The 14,818-nt window shown below is 51.2% G+C and overlaps 5 protein-coding genes across 5 annotated transcripts; 1 reads left to right on the top strand and 4 right to left on the bottom strand.

Annotated features, from left to right (window-relative positions):
- Nucleotides 1–1,871: 1,871 nt before the first annotated feature.
- On the bottom strand, nucleotides 1,872–3,147 carry PHACADRAFT_212746 (uncharacterized protein; the record flags this gene model as incomplete). Its single annotated transcript, XM_007399891.1, has 8 exons — nucleotides 3,080–3,147; nucleotides 2,928–3,025; nucleotides 2,815–2,872; nucleotides 2,532–2,666; nucleotides 2,466–2,481; nucleotides 2,362–2,410; nucleotides 2,274–2,309; nucleotides 1,872–2,213 (listed from the first exon to the last, which is right to left on the bottom strand). Exons 1-8 carry the CDS (start codon nucleotides 3,120–3,122, stop codon nucleotides 1,872–1,874), a joined length of 777 nt encoding a protein of 258 aa, XP_007399953.1. The 5' UTR covers nucleotides 3,123–3,147.
- A 6-nt stretch (nucleotides 3,148–3,153) lies between these two features.
- PHACADRAFT_212745 (uncharacterized protein) lies at nucleotides 3,154–3,814 on the bottom strand (the record flags this gene model as incomplete). The annotated part of the gene is made up of 4 exons (XM_007399890.1): nucleotides 3,560–3,814; nucleotides 3,453–3,487; nucleotides 3,246–3,400; nucleotides 3,154–3,189 (listed from the first exon to the last, which is right to left on the bottom strand). Exons 1-4 carry the CDS (start codon nucleotides 3,613–3,615, stop codon nucleotides 3,154–3,156), a joined length of 282 nt encoding a protein of 93 aa, XP_007399952.1. The 5' UTR covers nucleotides 3,616–3,814.
- A 643-nt stretch (nucleotides 3,815–4,457) lies between these two features.
- PHACADRAFT_262682 (uncharacterized protein) lies at nucleotides 4,458–6,547 on the bottom strand. The gene is made up of 7 exons (XM_007399889.1): nucleotides 6,431–6,547; nucleotides 6,195–6,376; nucleotides 5,834–6,120; nucleotides 5,515–5,770; nucleotides 5,143–5,454; nucleotides 4,604–5,092; nucleotides 4,458–4,547 (listed from the first exon to the last, which is right to left on the bottom strand). Exons 3-6 carry the CDS (start codon nucleotides 6,105–6,107, stop codon nucleotides 4,678–4,680), a joined length of 1,257 nt encoding a protein of 418 aa, XP_007399951.1. The 5' UTR covers nucleotides 6,108–6,120; nucleotides 6,195–6,376; nucleotides 6,431–6,547; the 3' UTR covers nucleotides 4,458–4,547; nucleotides 4,604–4,677.
- A 3,477-nt stretch (nucleotides 6,548–10,024) lies between these two features.
- On the bottom strand, nucleotides 10,025–11,485 carry PHACADRAFT_187490 (uncharacterized protein; the record flags this gene model as incomplete). Its single annotated transcript, XM_007399888.1, has 5 exons — nucleotides 10,025–10,104; nucleotides 10,153–10,375; nucleotides 10,442–11,039; nucleotides 11,117–11,241; nucleotides 11,291–11,485. 5 exons carry the CDS (start codon nucleotides 11,483–11,485, stop codon nucleotides 10,025–10,027), a joined length of 1,221 nt encoding a protein of 406 aa, XP_007399950.1.
- Nucleotides 11,486–11,855: 370 nt separating this feature from the next.
- Nucleotides 11,856–12,765, top strand: PHACADRAFT_212742 (uncharacterized protein; the record flags this gene model as incomplete). The annotated part of the gene is made up of 4 exons (XM_007399887.1): nucleotides 11,856–12,091; nucleotides 12,147–12,533; nucleotides 12,589–12,694; nucleotides 12,749–12,765. Exons 1-4 carry the CDS (start codon nucleotides 12,038–12,040, stop codon nucleotides 12,763–12,765), a joined length of 564 nt encoding a protein of 187 aa, XP_007399949.1. The 5' UTR covers nucleotides 11,856–12,037.
- Between the last annotated feature and the right edge of the window lie 2,053 nt (nucleotides 12,766–14,818).

Below are 14,818 nucleotides of genomic sequence, written 5' to 3'. Positions count from 1 at the left end.
GGGTTTTGACTCGGGCCAGGCTTTTTGGGCCGGGCTTGGCGGGCTTGGAGGCTTTGAGGCCCGGCCCACACATCACTATATACCACTAAGACATAAGACCTTGCAAATATAAGCTTGGAATTGCCCTATACTACCACTTTTCTACCTCAAAGTCTTAGCTGTAATATTGTAGCCAATTATCAGGTATTAAAGCATTGGAATGTAATTGTACAAAGGTATATTCTAATGGTATGGCTAAGTCATTGAGTCATTAAATATTTGCTATTGGTTCTGCTTATTGTACAAATGTATATCCTGATGGCGTGGCTAAGACACTGACGTGGCTAAGACACTAGTGTGGCTAAGACATTGGAACATTAAATATTTGCTATTGATTCCACTTGAGTATAGTTCATCTGCTCCGGTGTTTTAGCCACACTAGTATCTTAGCCACGCCATCAGGATATACATTTGTACAATAAGCAGAACCAATAGCAAATATTTAATGACTCAATGACTTAGCCATACCATTAGAATATACCTTTGTACAATTACATTCCAATGCTTTAATACCTGATAATTGGCTACAATATTACAGCTAAGACTTTGAGGTAGAAAAGTGGTAGTATAGGGCAATTCCAAGCTTATATTTGCAAGGTCTTATGTCTTAGTGGTATAGTGCGCTGCGGTTGCTTTTGGGCTGCAGGCTTGATTCCCGCTTGTGCCATTTTTTGGGCTTTTCGGAAATTCTTCAGCGTGTCTTAGCCACTCTTGGGTGCTTCTGGGTGGCTAGTCTGGTGTAACTTAATAAGTTCCCGTGTCTGGGCCGCCGAACTGAAACTCTTGGTGTATTACCTTAATCAAACTTAGTTGACGCTTACTTTGGTTCTTGTATACCCCATAAAACTGTGGTCTGTTTGATTTTAAAAAATTGACGACGTACAAGTAATAGTTGAATGCATTCTCTACAAGATGTTCATTATAAATTTTTGAGCTGTTGTGTGCACACGAAGTTATGGATTAATTTGAGTTTTGCTGAGACACAGCGTGAGCGCTCGCTCACGTGATGTAGTCGGAATTGAACTGGGTCTATCTTAGCGACGAGAGCAGAGAGTACGTTCATGACGTACTTGGCATGTCTAGCACGGTTACCAGAGTCTGAATTACTGACACGATTGAGCACCAGAGGGGGCTAGAAATGAGTTCTACGTGACATTGGATGCCTTCCCGTAAGGATCTGTAATGGTTTACAGAATAAATTTCAAACCAAAGCGCGCTCGGCATGTCCAACATGTCAGCTGAGCCGTTGCGTCCGAACAGCATACGCGGTTACAGATAGCCGAAGGGTCGACCCCTACAGAGACGACGGCAGAACGCACGCTCATCACGTACTCAAGCCTAGTGCAAGCGTCGAAGCCTGGCGGTTCAGCGCGATCGAGCCCCGAAGGGAGTTAGGAACGATTTCTGCGTGATATCAATATGAAGGCTAAGTGAAGAAAGCGTGCCTCAAAGGTTCGTTTCCTCTCCCGAATTAGCGTATCTTGTAGGCTCGTCCCACTCCGGATTCTCGCAAGCTCGTGTCGCATTCACGGACGTACCCGTGAGGAATTTGGTCATAGCCAAGCCTTTAGAGGTACGTTTCTGCTGTAGCACTTGTACTGGCAACTCTGCAGTGCCTAGTCAGTTGTTTTCTCAGATTGTCGAGACCTGCTATCCATATTCATCAACGATGCCAAGGGAGCCAAAGTGATTTCATACGCATACATGCACGCGCATGTCTCGAGGCTGTAAAGTACTGTACAGCAACTGTTTTATCTCGTCCGTATTTTTTGTTCGCTCTCCATAAATGTGCTCGAGCCCGATGCGCACGGTTGATCTGGCAGGGTATATGTCTAAGCAACACGCGCACCATCAGCACTACCGTCCATTCTCAAGATTCCACCACGCACCGGCGATATCCTTTCGATATCATCGAGCCCCACGACCGTATCGCCGTAATGCTCATCACTAGAAGACCCATAGTGCTCCTGGTCGCTTTCAGAAGAAGGCTCGTGCTTTTCCAAGGCGTGGTCGAGTTCGCCCCCGAGCTCGTCGACGAACCACGCGCTCGGCGCACTGAGCGACACGGCGCTCGTGAGAGGCTGCCCCGCCTCGGACGTCGTGTACTCTGCCGGCGCCGGCGCGCGCCCGATGCGGCTCAGATGCATGATAAACCGACCGACGAGTATCGGTGGCTGCGCGGCGGGTTGTCAGCGGTTGTGTATGCGCAGCAACGTGCGGGTGCGGGTGCTTACGATGGTGTCGAGGAACGCGCCGAGGGATCCAATTGTCTGCGGAATATGAGTGAGTGAGGCCGGCTGAGAGATAAAAGGAGAGGCGTACTGGGTGGATGAGGATGATTATCTGGACGACTTGTATCGTCATCATGGCTCTGGCACGCCAGTGTCAGTTTTGTGGTGACGGTACGCGACAGTGACGGGGCTCACAGGAAGTATAATGTCCCTGTCATAACGTCAGTGGGCCCCTCCTCTGAGCTGAAGAAATGTCCATACCGTCACGCAGGAGATACGCTGCGACGTTCGACGGGCGCCTGAGCGAACTGCGGCTTGCCGAGTAGGTCTTGCGCCATGTTAGGAGCACGACGATGCATTCCGCAAGTATGACGGGTAACCTCGTCGCTAGCGCGTCTAATTTGTATTTAAACTGTTAGCGCGTCCCCGAGTGGACGTGCGGAGCGACGTACATCTGCGGCAGGGATTAGTGAGCCGGATGGCGAGGAGAGTAGCGATGCTTACGCGTGAGCCGTTCGTCCTCGCAGCATGCGAGACATATTACAGAGGAAAGGTGGGCTCGCCATGAAACCGAGTGAAACCTGGGAGTGAGCGAGCAGCGACTGGGATGTGGCGGTGAGCAGTGAAATGACAGAAGGGGCGTGGGAGGCCACCTACGAGCTGCAAACAGGAGGGAACCAGCCCAATCACCAGCACAATTGCAAAAATGAACCAGTTGCGGTTACAGACCGCAAAGGCGCGGAAAGCAGAGAACGCTGCTTGGCATCGTGGTGAACACGGGCGAAGTAGAGGTATGCGAACAGACGTACTGGCTACCAAGGTGTATCCCAGCAAGACGGGACCTAAAGTCATGTTTATGCGTCTATTGCATCTAGCGAAAGTGTTAGTGCTGATACACATAAGTCGCAAATATAATACCCTACGTCTACAGCGGCATGTCAGCGAATTTCAGGCATGGAGAATAAGAAGACTCACTTCTGGTGTGGGCTGAGGCAGAGTAAGCATTATGGACCCTATGACGAGGCTCCATCGCGTGATTAGCAGTAGACCAGATGCCAGCGTTGGCTGTCTCTTCCATACAATTTCGACTTCCTGCCTGAAGGTGATGGTATACTCGTAGAGCGGCAGAGCTGTGATTGGGTCAGAATCCAGCAACCCAAGTGCAACCAACGTCTCCCTCACCTGCTACGGTAATGAGCAGCAAATTCGCGTGATATCTGGACAAAAAAAGCGCGCGGGACTTATGAGACGCGGAAGCAAACGGGATGGGGCACGCATGGCGGGCTTACATTGTCTGCACGACCTCAGTGGGCAGCTCCTGCTGCGGTTCGGGTATGTGTGCCATGGCTAGCTTGAGCCGTCGTACAAATGTTGTGGACAGGGGGATAGAAGGACAAGGTCTGGCTTCCGGCCAGGCATATATGTAAGCTCTGGTGCGGCAATTCTGAAACACTGCCCATGCACGATCGTGCGCCCATCAAAAGGCGAGAGGGCCGCCGATAGCGCGGCTGTGGTCCCTGATGCGACGCACTGTGGAACCGGCCTATGCGACCCTCAGGATAGAAGTGCATCGCAAGCGAACACAATCTTTCGACGGTAGTCGTGCCCTGTCGACCAACGAGGACGGCGTGCTGAAAGCGCGATCGCAAGCTAACAGCCGCCCACATCTGGTGCTCTGGCTAGTACATCCCTGGATTATCGTGATCAACGTTGATAGCTTCTCTTTCGAATATCTTTCTTACTGATTGTAGGAGGCTGAATAGCCTCATTTGGTGCAACTTTGACACAGTCGTGCCGTCTGGTACCGATATCATGACTAGCCCGGACGACAGATCCAGCATCAACCATGCTATGCTGCCTCCGCCACTCCGCGATGTCCAGTAGCACTAGTGTTCCAACAGGACCGTAGCGTTCTCGCACGCCAACGAATGTTGCTGGTCAAATGATCATGGCTTAGATGGGCTACCTCGAAGTTACTCCCAGGGGTATCCGGCGTTATCTAGGTCCTCGCGGCTATGTCGCTCGGAACGCCACAAAGTCGCAACCGGGTGGTGACTCGTTGACAAGGAGACGCGCAGAAGAAGGAGCATGATGATCAAACGGTGCCGTACATCTGCGTTCGATAGCAAGCGGAAGAAGCAATGAAACGCCGGGCGGTCCCACAGTCGCAGTCGTTTCTATCGTGCCGGGAACTAGACAGGGTCTCGCGACCACCGACATCCGTCCGCCAGCGATGTGAATCAGACAAACGAGCCCCCGAAATTAGCAGAAACCATACTATATCCAAGGACATTGGTAACCACCCAAATCACCCATAAGCAGTCCAGACTTACACGGGAACCATGAATCTAGAGATGGAAATCCGGCATTTCCATCGGGACTTCACATAGACGGCACGGCTTTCCCGCTATTCGGCTACACAGCCACCCCTCCAGGAGTACCCACTTCGTACGGCGGCAGCCCGCCCTCGGACGCGTCTCCCATCGGCGCGCCCGTGCGCACGAACGCAAGAGACCAACCGTGCTGCGCCGCGTCCGACGAGAAGGGTGAGAACATGACAGGCGAGAACGCCCCACCCGCGTGTGCGGAGGGCATTGTGCCTGGAGGCGCAAGTCCAGGCACAGGCGGATACGCGATGCCTGTGTGCGACAGAGATGATGGAGCTGGCACGGCCGTGGGCATAGCCAGAAGTGGCGCGACTGAGGACTCGCTCTCGTCCGTCGGCGGGACAACAGAGCTTTCCGGAGCTGACACCTCTGTCAGTATGCTGTGGTACTGGAGAGCACCTTTGCGCGGCGCAGAGACAGCCGTCGCGGATCGTACTATCAGCTCGCCGGGCTTTGCGGTCTCGGCCATTGTCGTGGGTGGAAACGGGTTGATCGAGAAAGCCTCCGGCGGGAATGCTGAGGGGTCTGTCATGTTGCGCCTTGAGAATCGGCGATGTCGTAATAAGACGAACAGTGCGAGCAACGCAACTACAGCAATGCATATCACGACAACCACGATGATGATGGTTCTCCGTCTCGACGCTGAACTTCCGGATGCGTTGCCCGAGGCGCTGGAAGAGGCAGCTGGTGGAGACGATGGAGTTGAAGACACAACTTGTCCTGTTGACGCAACCGAAGTTGATGCTGACGTCGAGATGCTGTTGCTTGAGCTGGAGGGCGCAGTAACGATTCCGGCACTTTTCGTTATACAAAAACACTCGTCAAGAAAGAAGGATATCGCGGAATGATGCACTCACGTCGTGTACACAAAGTAGTCCAGCAGAATCAACGACGAAACGTCGGTTGGCTGGCCATTCTGGAGCGTCAGGTTATGCGAACCGTTCGGAAGCTGGGCTGAGAAGAGGAGAACGCTGTACTCGAACGACCCATCACCGCTCGGCGTGTGCGTGAAGTTCCCAGCGCGTACACCATCGACGAAAAACACCTGATCCGCGTTTCCGCTCGGGTTGTTCATTGCATTTGAGAGGATGCCGTAAACATAGATCGCAGAGCCTGCACAGACAATATGTTGCTTCAGCTACTCGGTCAGGAAGATGGCGCGGTGAGACTACGTACCAATGAAGGAAAGCTCGGCAGTCTGAGTCTCGTCCTCGCTCGGATCACTCGGGGAGAAAAGCGTGTCGTGCCATGTCCCGTTGAAGGCCTGACTCGCGTCTACGCGCGCCGTGCACGTAGAACAGCTCGGTCCAAAGCTCCAGTCGTCAGATGGCGCGTAGATGACGCTAGGGTCGTTGTCGTCCACAGTGATGTTCACGAGTGTGAGAGCTGATGCCCGCAGAGAGGCCCAGAGGAGCGAGAGAGACAGGACAATTCCTACACGACTTCTCATCGCAGCGAACTGACTGAGAGTGGGAGAACGAGAGAAGGGTGGGGACCAGGTTACACCGTTTTCACTAAATCGTGTTGGTCGTCGCACCTTCAGCAAAGGGTGATCAAAGATCAACTGCATTACTACCTCCGCGGTAGCACTGCATACACGGTATGTGATTGTACTCTTTATTGCGGTGATGCTGCGGCAATAGTGAGCAAGCCTCACAATGGTCGCATCAAAACAGACCGTGTAGAAACCCCACCACAGCTCATGCGTACACCATTGCCCTGCATTCCGTCTGAAGTTAGCAAAACATGGAGAGTCAGAGCTGGCCAGCGTACCAACAAGCTCCCAGAACAGCGGTGCTCGAGCCTCTCATGGCGAACAGCATATGGCTGACGATCATTCGGTCTATCTTCTGATGGTTTCACGTATGAGAGCTGCTCAGGATCAAAATGCCGCGGCGCCGCTCGTGAGAGTTCTGCACAACGTTGCCAAAGAGTCAAGATAGTGGTCGCTGGCGCTGGGTCTTTGATAATATACTGTATGGTAGCAACGTCACGCGTCACACACCACTAGACGCGTTTCTTATCTGGTTCGATGTCACGCATCACAGTCAGTTGGTTGCTAGTTTCTGCGCAAGTTGCACCTGCGGGCTGCGGCGGCGATTTCTTATTAGGCCTTAGGTCACAAGTCATACATGACTGGTTGCCTGTCGTAAAGCGTCACACCTCGTCCTCGGTTGCTACCATACATTAGTCTACAGTATATAGCCATGAAACCTGATGAGTATGGGCACATGGTGTAGTTGGTTATCACACCCATGAAGTGTTGCTGGCTCCAAATTTCTTTTTCATGATGGATACTCCACACATTGCCCGTTACTATCAAGGGTGTTATTGGACAAATATAAATTCTCACCTTTGCACCGGCCGCAAATTTTTGTTTTCGATGTGCATCTAAGGTTATACATGTATTTGTGCACTTTCGTGCGTGCGTTCGTGCGCTTTTGTGCGCTTTTGTGCGCTTTCGTGCGCTTTCGTGCGCTTTCGTGCGCTTTCGTGCATGATGATGCGCGTTTGGTCGCCAACATGCACTTTCGCGCACGAAAGTGTGCATTTGATGAACTACGTATTCATGTTATCACAATTCTATTTTTTGCAAGATGTTTACCTTTGTGCACCTTTGCGCACCTTCGCACACACATTAGCGCCATCGCCAATCTCAAATCAGTAACCAAAACCAAAGCTCAGCGGCATGCACAATTGTGTGCGTTCGTGCGCTTTCATGCGCTTTCGTGTACGTTCATCTACTTTCGTGCACGATCATGTATGTTTGCCCACTTTCGTGAGCTTTCGTGCATGTTCGTGCATGTTCATGCGCGTTCGTGCGCGTTCGTTCATGTTTGCGCACCCTGGGCCCAAACAAGAGACGCCCAAGGCGGGCCTGGTGGAAGGCGTGATGATATATTGTGTACGTATCATGCGCTTACAGAAAACTAGTCATAGGTAGCAGGGGTGATCTGGTGTATACAGCAATGGGAATAGATGTCAGACCACAGTAACGGATACCTCAAGCACGACGTGAAGCGATGCATCAGAGGTGCCGCCTGGAGTAGTGGTTGAGGGTCCAGTCTGGTCCAGTCTTTTTAAAAAATTGGGTGGGACCAGGACTCAAACTGGTCAAGGACCAGCATCTGTTTGTGCAGGACCGGACCAAGACTGAGTCCTGGTCCTGTGTTGAAGCGCCTAGTGGCTCTGGCTCGGCATTCCGCCCGGCATGGACTTAAGGTGGACATCTTAGATTAGGCGCTGCTAATACGTAGATAGTGATTGGACAATCATATGTAGTGCTCCCACGCACGGACCTCTTTATGGCAGGCTTCCCCATTCTAGCGAACTTTCAATTTTGCTTCCTTTTAGTATATCAGGACTTCTCTCGCATCTCCACTCTGCGTGCTCTTTCCCTTCGCACTCAGAGTAAGTCCCTTCGTCGCCCTTGCGCAGTATGCACTTATGCTTACGCACTGTATAGCTAATCCCCCCGTGTGTATTAGGTTAGATCTATACAGCGCGCTCTTTCCCTTCGCACTCAGACTAATCCCCCCGTGTGTATTAGATCGTGCCCGCGTGCCACTCGCCAGTTCGCGCTCGCGCAGCCCAGTAGTCGTATCACGACAATATGTTATGGAGCTAATGTGCGGCTGGTGCCGGATCTCTCCGAGTGAAGACTTGTGAGGGATGGAAGGTAGATGGGGGCCAGTTACTAGCCGGGGCTCATAACCTATTGTCGTGCCACTCGCCAGTTCGCGCTCGCGCAGCCCAGTAGTCGTATCACGACAATATCCTGTACAGTCCTTCGTGCAGTCCTGGACCGGTCATAACCAGTCTAGGACCAAATGCGGTCTTAGACCGATTCAGACCAGCTCAGACCAGTCCTGCCCTGATAAATATGACACAAATAAACAAATTTTGATTTTGAACTGCATGTACAGGTAGACTAGCAGTATACTAAGCTAATTTCTGGACAAATCAGTTTTGAGACCACACTACTCAGCCTAATGAGTCAAAGAGAAGACAGTGTGTGAGTCTCAAGAAGGCCAGAAGAGTGTACCAGATGCCTATCTCAGAAGTGCTATATACCATTCATGCATTGCCAGACTGTCTTTATGTACTGTAAGGCATCACAGAAATACTGTTGCGTAGAGTCTGATATTGAGGGAGTGTTTGACATGGCTGAATATTTGATGAACTCAAAGGCAGGATCTCAAAAAAATAGCCACAGCTGTGGTCTGTGTTGTTAAGGTTCAAGAGAGGGACTTGGCAGGTAGACAGCTACTTCACGTTATGTTATACATATGAATGAAAGGCAATATTGTATATGGGCAAATATAGGTAAACAATGTGCGTACAAGGCACCGGTGAACACTGTACACTTAAAAATCAAAACAAATATTCAGCTAGTGATATGCAGGCACAGCTTGAGCTTAAAGCCCAGGATTGGGCCCATGGCAATGTTGGGCTGAGTCCTGACCCCAAGCCTGAGCCTGAGCCTGAGCCTGAGCCCAGCCCAAGTTGCCAAGCTTAGGATAAGTTCACACTAGCAGAGACTGCCCACTGACTCAAGCCTGGCCTTGAGCCCACTGCCAGGCCAGGCTCAGGTCAGGCTTTTTTAGGCTGGGCTTGCAAGCTTTGAGCCAAGGCTGCACATTACTATATTCAGCAAAGAAAACAATGCTCTGCTCACATGGCTGGATTCTAAATAGAGAAGAAGGGTATCATGCACCACTTTCATCATTCTCAGCATTTTTGTATAAAACCTCCATATCCTTGAGAGCCTTGTTATCTCTACGCTCAGGCTCCATCTTCCCATGGTCATGGCTTTAGCTGATTATGTGCAGTAACCGCATCCAAACTTGAATAAATCATAAAAAGAGTTTTAAAAAATGTATTAATCTGTGCTTAAGCTGGCTGTGTACTTGGACAAGCTTACAAGGGCATAGTTGCAGTTCAGAAATTACTAGGATATACATGTACCAGTAGCCAAGCTGCTTTCTGGGTGCTGCATTTTTGTTACTTTATATTAGTCTGTGACTGGTTCTGACCGGTCATGACCAGTCCTAAAAGCACCCAGCGCCATCTAGGACCAAGGACTGTGACCAAGACTGGACTGACGTAGGACTGGACCATACCCAGTCCTGATCAGTCCAGTCTCAGTCCAAGTCCCGGTCCTGACCGGTTCTTAGGACCGGACCCTCAACTACTAGCCCAGAGTCCTTTGCGACGCCAGTTGCGACCTCTCCTTTGCAGGCTGAATACTGATCCATCAAATCTATTGCACCCTGATGAAACAATTTCAAGAACCTAAGGCGTGCGTATGACAACTCAAGTTCATTGACAAGTTGCTTATATCGACTGTGCGCTTGATTGCTGGCTTCATCGAGATCCGCGCAGGCTTCTGGCTTGCGTGCGAGCGGGGCAGCGGAAGCTGTCATTGTGGGTGCACCTCCTGAGATCTATGTTGAACATGTTTTTCATGACATCTCATGGAAAGTGTGACATACCTGCCGCAGCTATAGTGGAAGGAGTGAGAGGATCTGATGTATGGTCAGTTTTTGCGCGAGTGTCGCTTTGCATCTCTGAACTTTCGTTGCTTCGTTTTCTTTTCCGAGACGAGGTGCCGGCGGTCCCCCTTCCCGGGCAACCGTGCTTACTGGTAAAGCATTGGATGCATTGTTCGTCGCCCTTGTGGAAGACACATGTCTCCTTAAATGAGCAGTTCGCGCACTACAAGCAGATGACAACAGTTCTCGGTCAGCAGAGTCATATACAAGAATTTCGCACACCACTCACTCTGTCGGGGCCACGGGTGATGATGTCATCAGAGCACCGCTGTGCAAATGCTAACAACCGCTGATCCGCATCCCGCACTTTATGGCGTCCTTGCAAAGCTGGTGTGCCACTGAACGTGGTGTTTGCTGTATTCCCATCATCCTCAAGCTCTTTCTGTTCTTGATCATGCTCTTCTCCCTCTCTGTTAGCAAGTTGATCTCCCTCATCATCCTTGAGCTTGTCCTCTTCCTCGTGTTCCTCTCTTTCTTCCTCGTCATCCCTGAGCTCATCCTCCTCCTCCTCGTGTTCTTCTATCCCTCCCTCCATTTCTATCCCTCCCTCCATTTCTATCCCTCCCTCCATTTTTCCCTCTCCCCTTCCCCCCCTCTCTCTCCTTCCACCTCTCTCCCTATCTCTCTCTTCCCCTCTCTCTTTGCCTTCATTGCCATCCTTAGCCTTGCCCTTGCCCTTGTTCTTGCCCTTGCTCATTCTGTCATCTCTGTCATCCCCATCGTTCTGCTCCTGTGTCCCCTCATCTTCGCCAAGCACCTGGAGTAACTCATTTGCATGGCGCCGGCATTGGACAGCTTGATAAAGGCAGAGAAGATCTCTGTTAACACTAAATTACCAGCCAAGAATTGCGCACAAAGCGCACGGGCGTCTGCGAGAGTGCGCTCGCGAGCAGATGCTCATAACTCGTCTGTTACGAAACGAGCGAAGAAATCAGAGTTGCCAGTGAGATGAAAATAACGAAATAAGCTCTGTCCCATGGCTTGGAGGATCTCCTTGTCACGTTTGCTAGCCCCACTTAGGGCAATGCTCTGCAACGTGGTGAACACTGGAACCATTTGTGCCATAGTGGTTACTCACTGCCGATTCCACCAGGCTCTTGAGATTCTTAGCTTGGACATAATGCTGATCAGGTGGTATCTGAAGTAGTTCCTGCTGGTATTGGTGGACCTGGGACCCTGCCCGAGCTTGACGAGAGTCCCGACTCTCGAGCTCCTCATCTTCGTCCGCTTGGGAGTGCACACTGCACACGTCTGCGGCTATGTCTCTCCGCATCTTCCTCTCTTCGCTGTCGTAGTAAGGTGGCGCGGGGATCCGAACTTTTAATACGCTTAGCAACGTCCCGTGTTCTCACGGTGCTCCGATGAGCGAAGCCATAGTTCGACTTCGAAACGGCAAAATCACGTGACGATCGAAGCACAGTGTGCGTGTGTTTGGTCTCTTCTCACGCTTTGGTCAGTTGGTGGAATCGTGGCACTTCTCGTTCCACAGGCCGCTAACGTTATGCAGGATTATTTAATGAATGGACAGGAACTGTTGACTCTGAGTGTAGGATTTGCGCGCTCTGGGGCAAATGAGTATGGACGTGTGGCATGATTGGGGCATGACGCATGATGCATTGATGCTTAGCACCTTCGTGAGTACCGAACGCTCACTACCATCTCCTGCCGTCGTCTCCTTCGTAAAGCTTCTCCGCGAACTGGCCTGGGGTGCACAAGAATCCCTAACTTCCTCTTTCGCAGCCCCAGCCATACAGAATATAAGGATTAGGTATGAGTGCTGCCGCATCGCATCATTCTCAGCACTTCTCCGAGCTACGCCGCCACCATGGCTGTCCCCGCCAACATGACGACTCTTGATCTCAGCGGCAAATACAACCAGGTGAGGATTTGTTGCGATTCTTCTGGACTTTTCTGCGATACTTATGGCGACTCAGAACAAGACCTTGAGTAACAACACAGATATCATCTTGAGCAAGCAGGGCGTTTCGTACTTCGTGCGCATGGGCATCAACATGGGCACCCTCGCCGTCATCGTCAAGCATGAACACTCTTCGGACGGCGCCGAGACGCTTGCTGTCGACCAAAGCCTCAGCGGCGGTCTCGGTCGGACTTCTCAGGCGCGCACGCTCGACTGGGAGCCCCGCGACACGGACAGCAAGTTCTTCGGCAAGACCACCATACGCACGAAGCGCGCCACGATTGATGATCTTGAGAACGCCTGGTTGAGGGAAGGCTGGGTCGAGGAGGCGTGTGCAAATGGGCTTATCTTGGACTCGGTCCAGAGCGAGCCGAAGGACGGGAAGACATGGTGCACTGACATTGTGAGCATCTCCTACTTCCATATTCCTTCCTAGTATGGTGTTGAGCCTTGCACAGGTTTGGGGCATCGAAGAGATCGACGGCGAGAGGAGGTACACTCGGCATATCGCTTTCACTGGGCCTGATGGAAAAGAAACGAATGCTCGCATCGTTTACGATTATTGTAAGCCCTCCTTATATATCTGATAATGTATATCTTGCTGACAGACGCCATCAGTGGGCCCGTTAAACTAGACGCGTTCCTCGCCCGTAGTTGATGCTACCAAATGTCTTAAGACTCGATACTAGGATCCTCCGTTTGACACAGGTACAAAATATCGCGGTACACCTCTCGTTAAGATTTGGTGAGGTGCTGGTCTGTCATAAAGTTAAGTTCTGGAAGGACGACCTTTCCCGCTACCGGCATGCTTCCAATGAGCGCGACGTCATATGCCTGTGCGCAGCAACAAGTGCGGTAATACAAGCCCTGGCCGTTGTCACGCAGTCCTCGTTATCTTGGTTCCGCTGATACTGTACTAGGCGCGAAAGGTAAGTATCACATACACTCGTTGACGCAGTACGCGCAGCTGACGAAGTACGCGAGATGTCGCATCGTGCCATCTTTGTAATCCTAGAGCGTAATGTCAAGACGCTTTTTCTCTCTCGCGCCCGCCAGATGATCTTGCCTATGTCGAGTGGTTCGCGCTGCTCGGATGTCCTGATGTAATGCATAGAATGCATAAGGTCTTACCCAGCGCTATCTAGGATGCGGCGTGCGACGTGAAGGTAATACTTTTATTAGCTGAAGGTTTTACCTTAGTCTTTTTTTTTGGTCCCTTCTGTGTCGCGAGAATAGTCGAGCAGCGCAGTAGTAATGTACCAGACGCACGTCCGAAGTTCTTGGTTAGTACATTCATGAGTCGTGCGTGCAGGATAATTATGGAGACTTCATTTATATCAGGAATATTACATGCTAGAACGCCAAGCTAGCTCAATAGGTGTCGAACCCAACTGAAAAGTTCAGTAATAATAATACTGCGAGGACGCAACGTATACCAGATTCTTCGCGAAGGTACAGGGAAACGCCCCTACCTGCATCGTCGCAGGTATTCATGCACGTGCCCCACTCGTTCTTGCAGTGACGCCTCTTCGCCAGGAGAGTGTGTCTCGCATAGTGGCTGGGTTCGCAGCTCCATAGAAGTCGCTCCCGAGTCGGGATGACGAAGACTTGGCGACGTCCGCGGCTACGGGCTTGCAAACACGATTATAAAATCTGGATGCGGTAGCTCTTCGTGGCCCTCGCTACCGTCCTTGTCGCATGATAGATTGCCGTACGCGTATTCTCGAATGTCATCGACGGTCTCGAGGCCTGGGTACGGTGTGGTAGAGTCGTCGCGTACCAAAGCAGCCAGTCCGGCCTGACTAACGTGTACTGATAGTGCTGACGTGTCTTTGAGGACACTTCTAAGTGCGGCTTCGAGCTTCGTGAATCTTGGCGTGAAGCCGGGCGTCCACCGCCGCAGTCTCCAGATTGACTCGTTTTCGGGCCAGCTTCTGAATCGAGACTGGACAATGGGTCGGCTCGCGCGTGTCAGTTAGCAGAGCGAATATTGACATGCGCTTGATACCTCGCCAATTTCCCGTGAGCCTATAGCATATTCCTGGTCCGCAATGTACTAATCCCTCCATACCATCGGCGACGCGACCTTGTATGCGTCGTCGAGCAAACCATTATTACTGAGGACCGGCCGTTTGAAAGTCTAGATCGCTGCCAAGCTGAAGAATCCGTGATATAAATGACGTGTTAGTCGTGTTTTGAGACGGTTGGAGTAAGCTTACTGGCATATTCGCTTCCAACTTCCCTCTGTTGAATGTAAACTGCGCTTGCACGTGCATTTTCTAGAAGAGAAAATCGATTTCGGATCGTGCTCGCCCTTCAACGAGAGCTGGGAGAGCCCGGAGTAGCGTTGCCACAGGGCAAGGTCGAGGGGCATTGAGGCGTCGGAGTTTCTAAGCTTACGCACCTCGTACAGGATGGTAAGCACAGTTTTGTTCTCGGGGGAACCTGAACAAAATCGGCTAAATAAGGCCCAAATGTTCCTCGATTCTACGCTGACGCAAATCGAGGAGACCCTGGTGCAAACGGTCTGAACAGAGTAAAACTGGTGTAAAACTGAGTTTTGTCTTCGGTTTCTTTCGAGCGAAATCCAGAAAAAGCTTAAGTTAGAATCTTGTTCAACCAGTTTTTGGCTGATTTTGCGCCGGAAAAAGTACGCTTACCACCCAGTGTCGAGGCTGCTTAAGATTC

Source organism: Phanerochaete carnosa (genome assembly GCF_000300595.1).
Source record: "Phanerochaete carnosa HHB-10118-sp unplaced genomic scaffold PHACAscaffold_9, whole genome shotgun sequence".
Classification (NCBI taxonomy): domain Eukaryota; kingdom Fungi; phylum Basidiomycota; class Agaricomycetes; order Polyporales; family Phanerochaetaceae; genus Phanerochaete; species Phanerochaete carnosa.
Note: the sequence above shows the minus strand (reverse complement) of the source record. Positions and strands in the feature narration are given on the sequence as shown.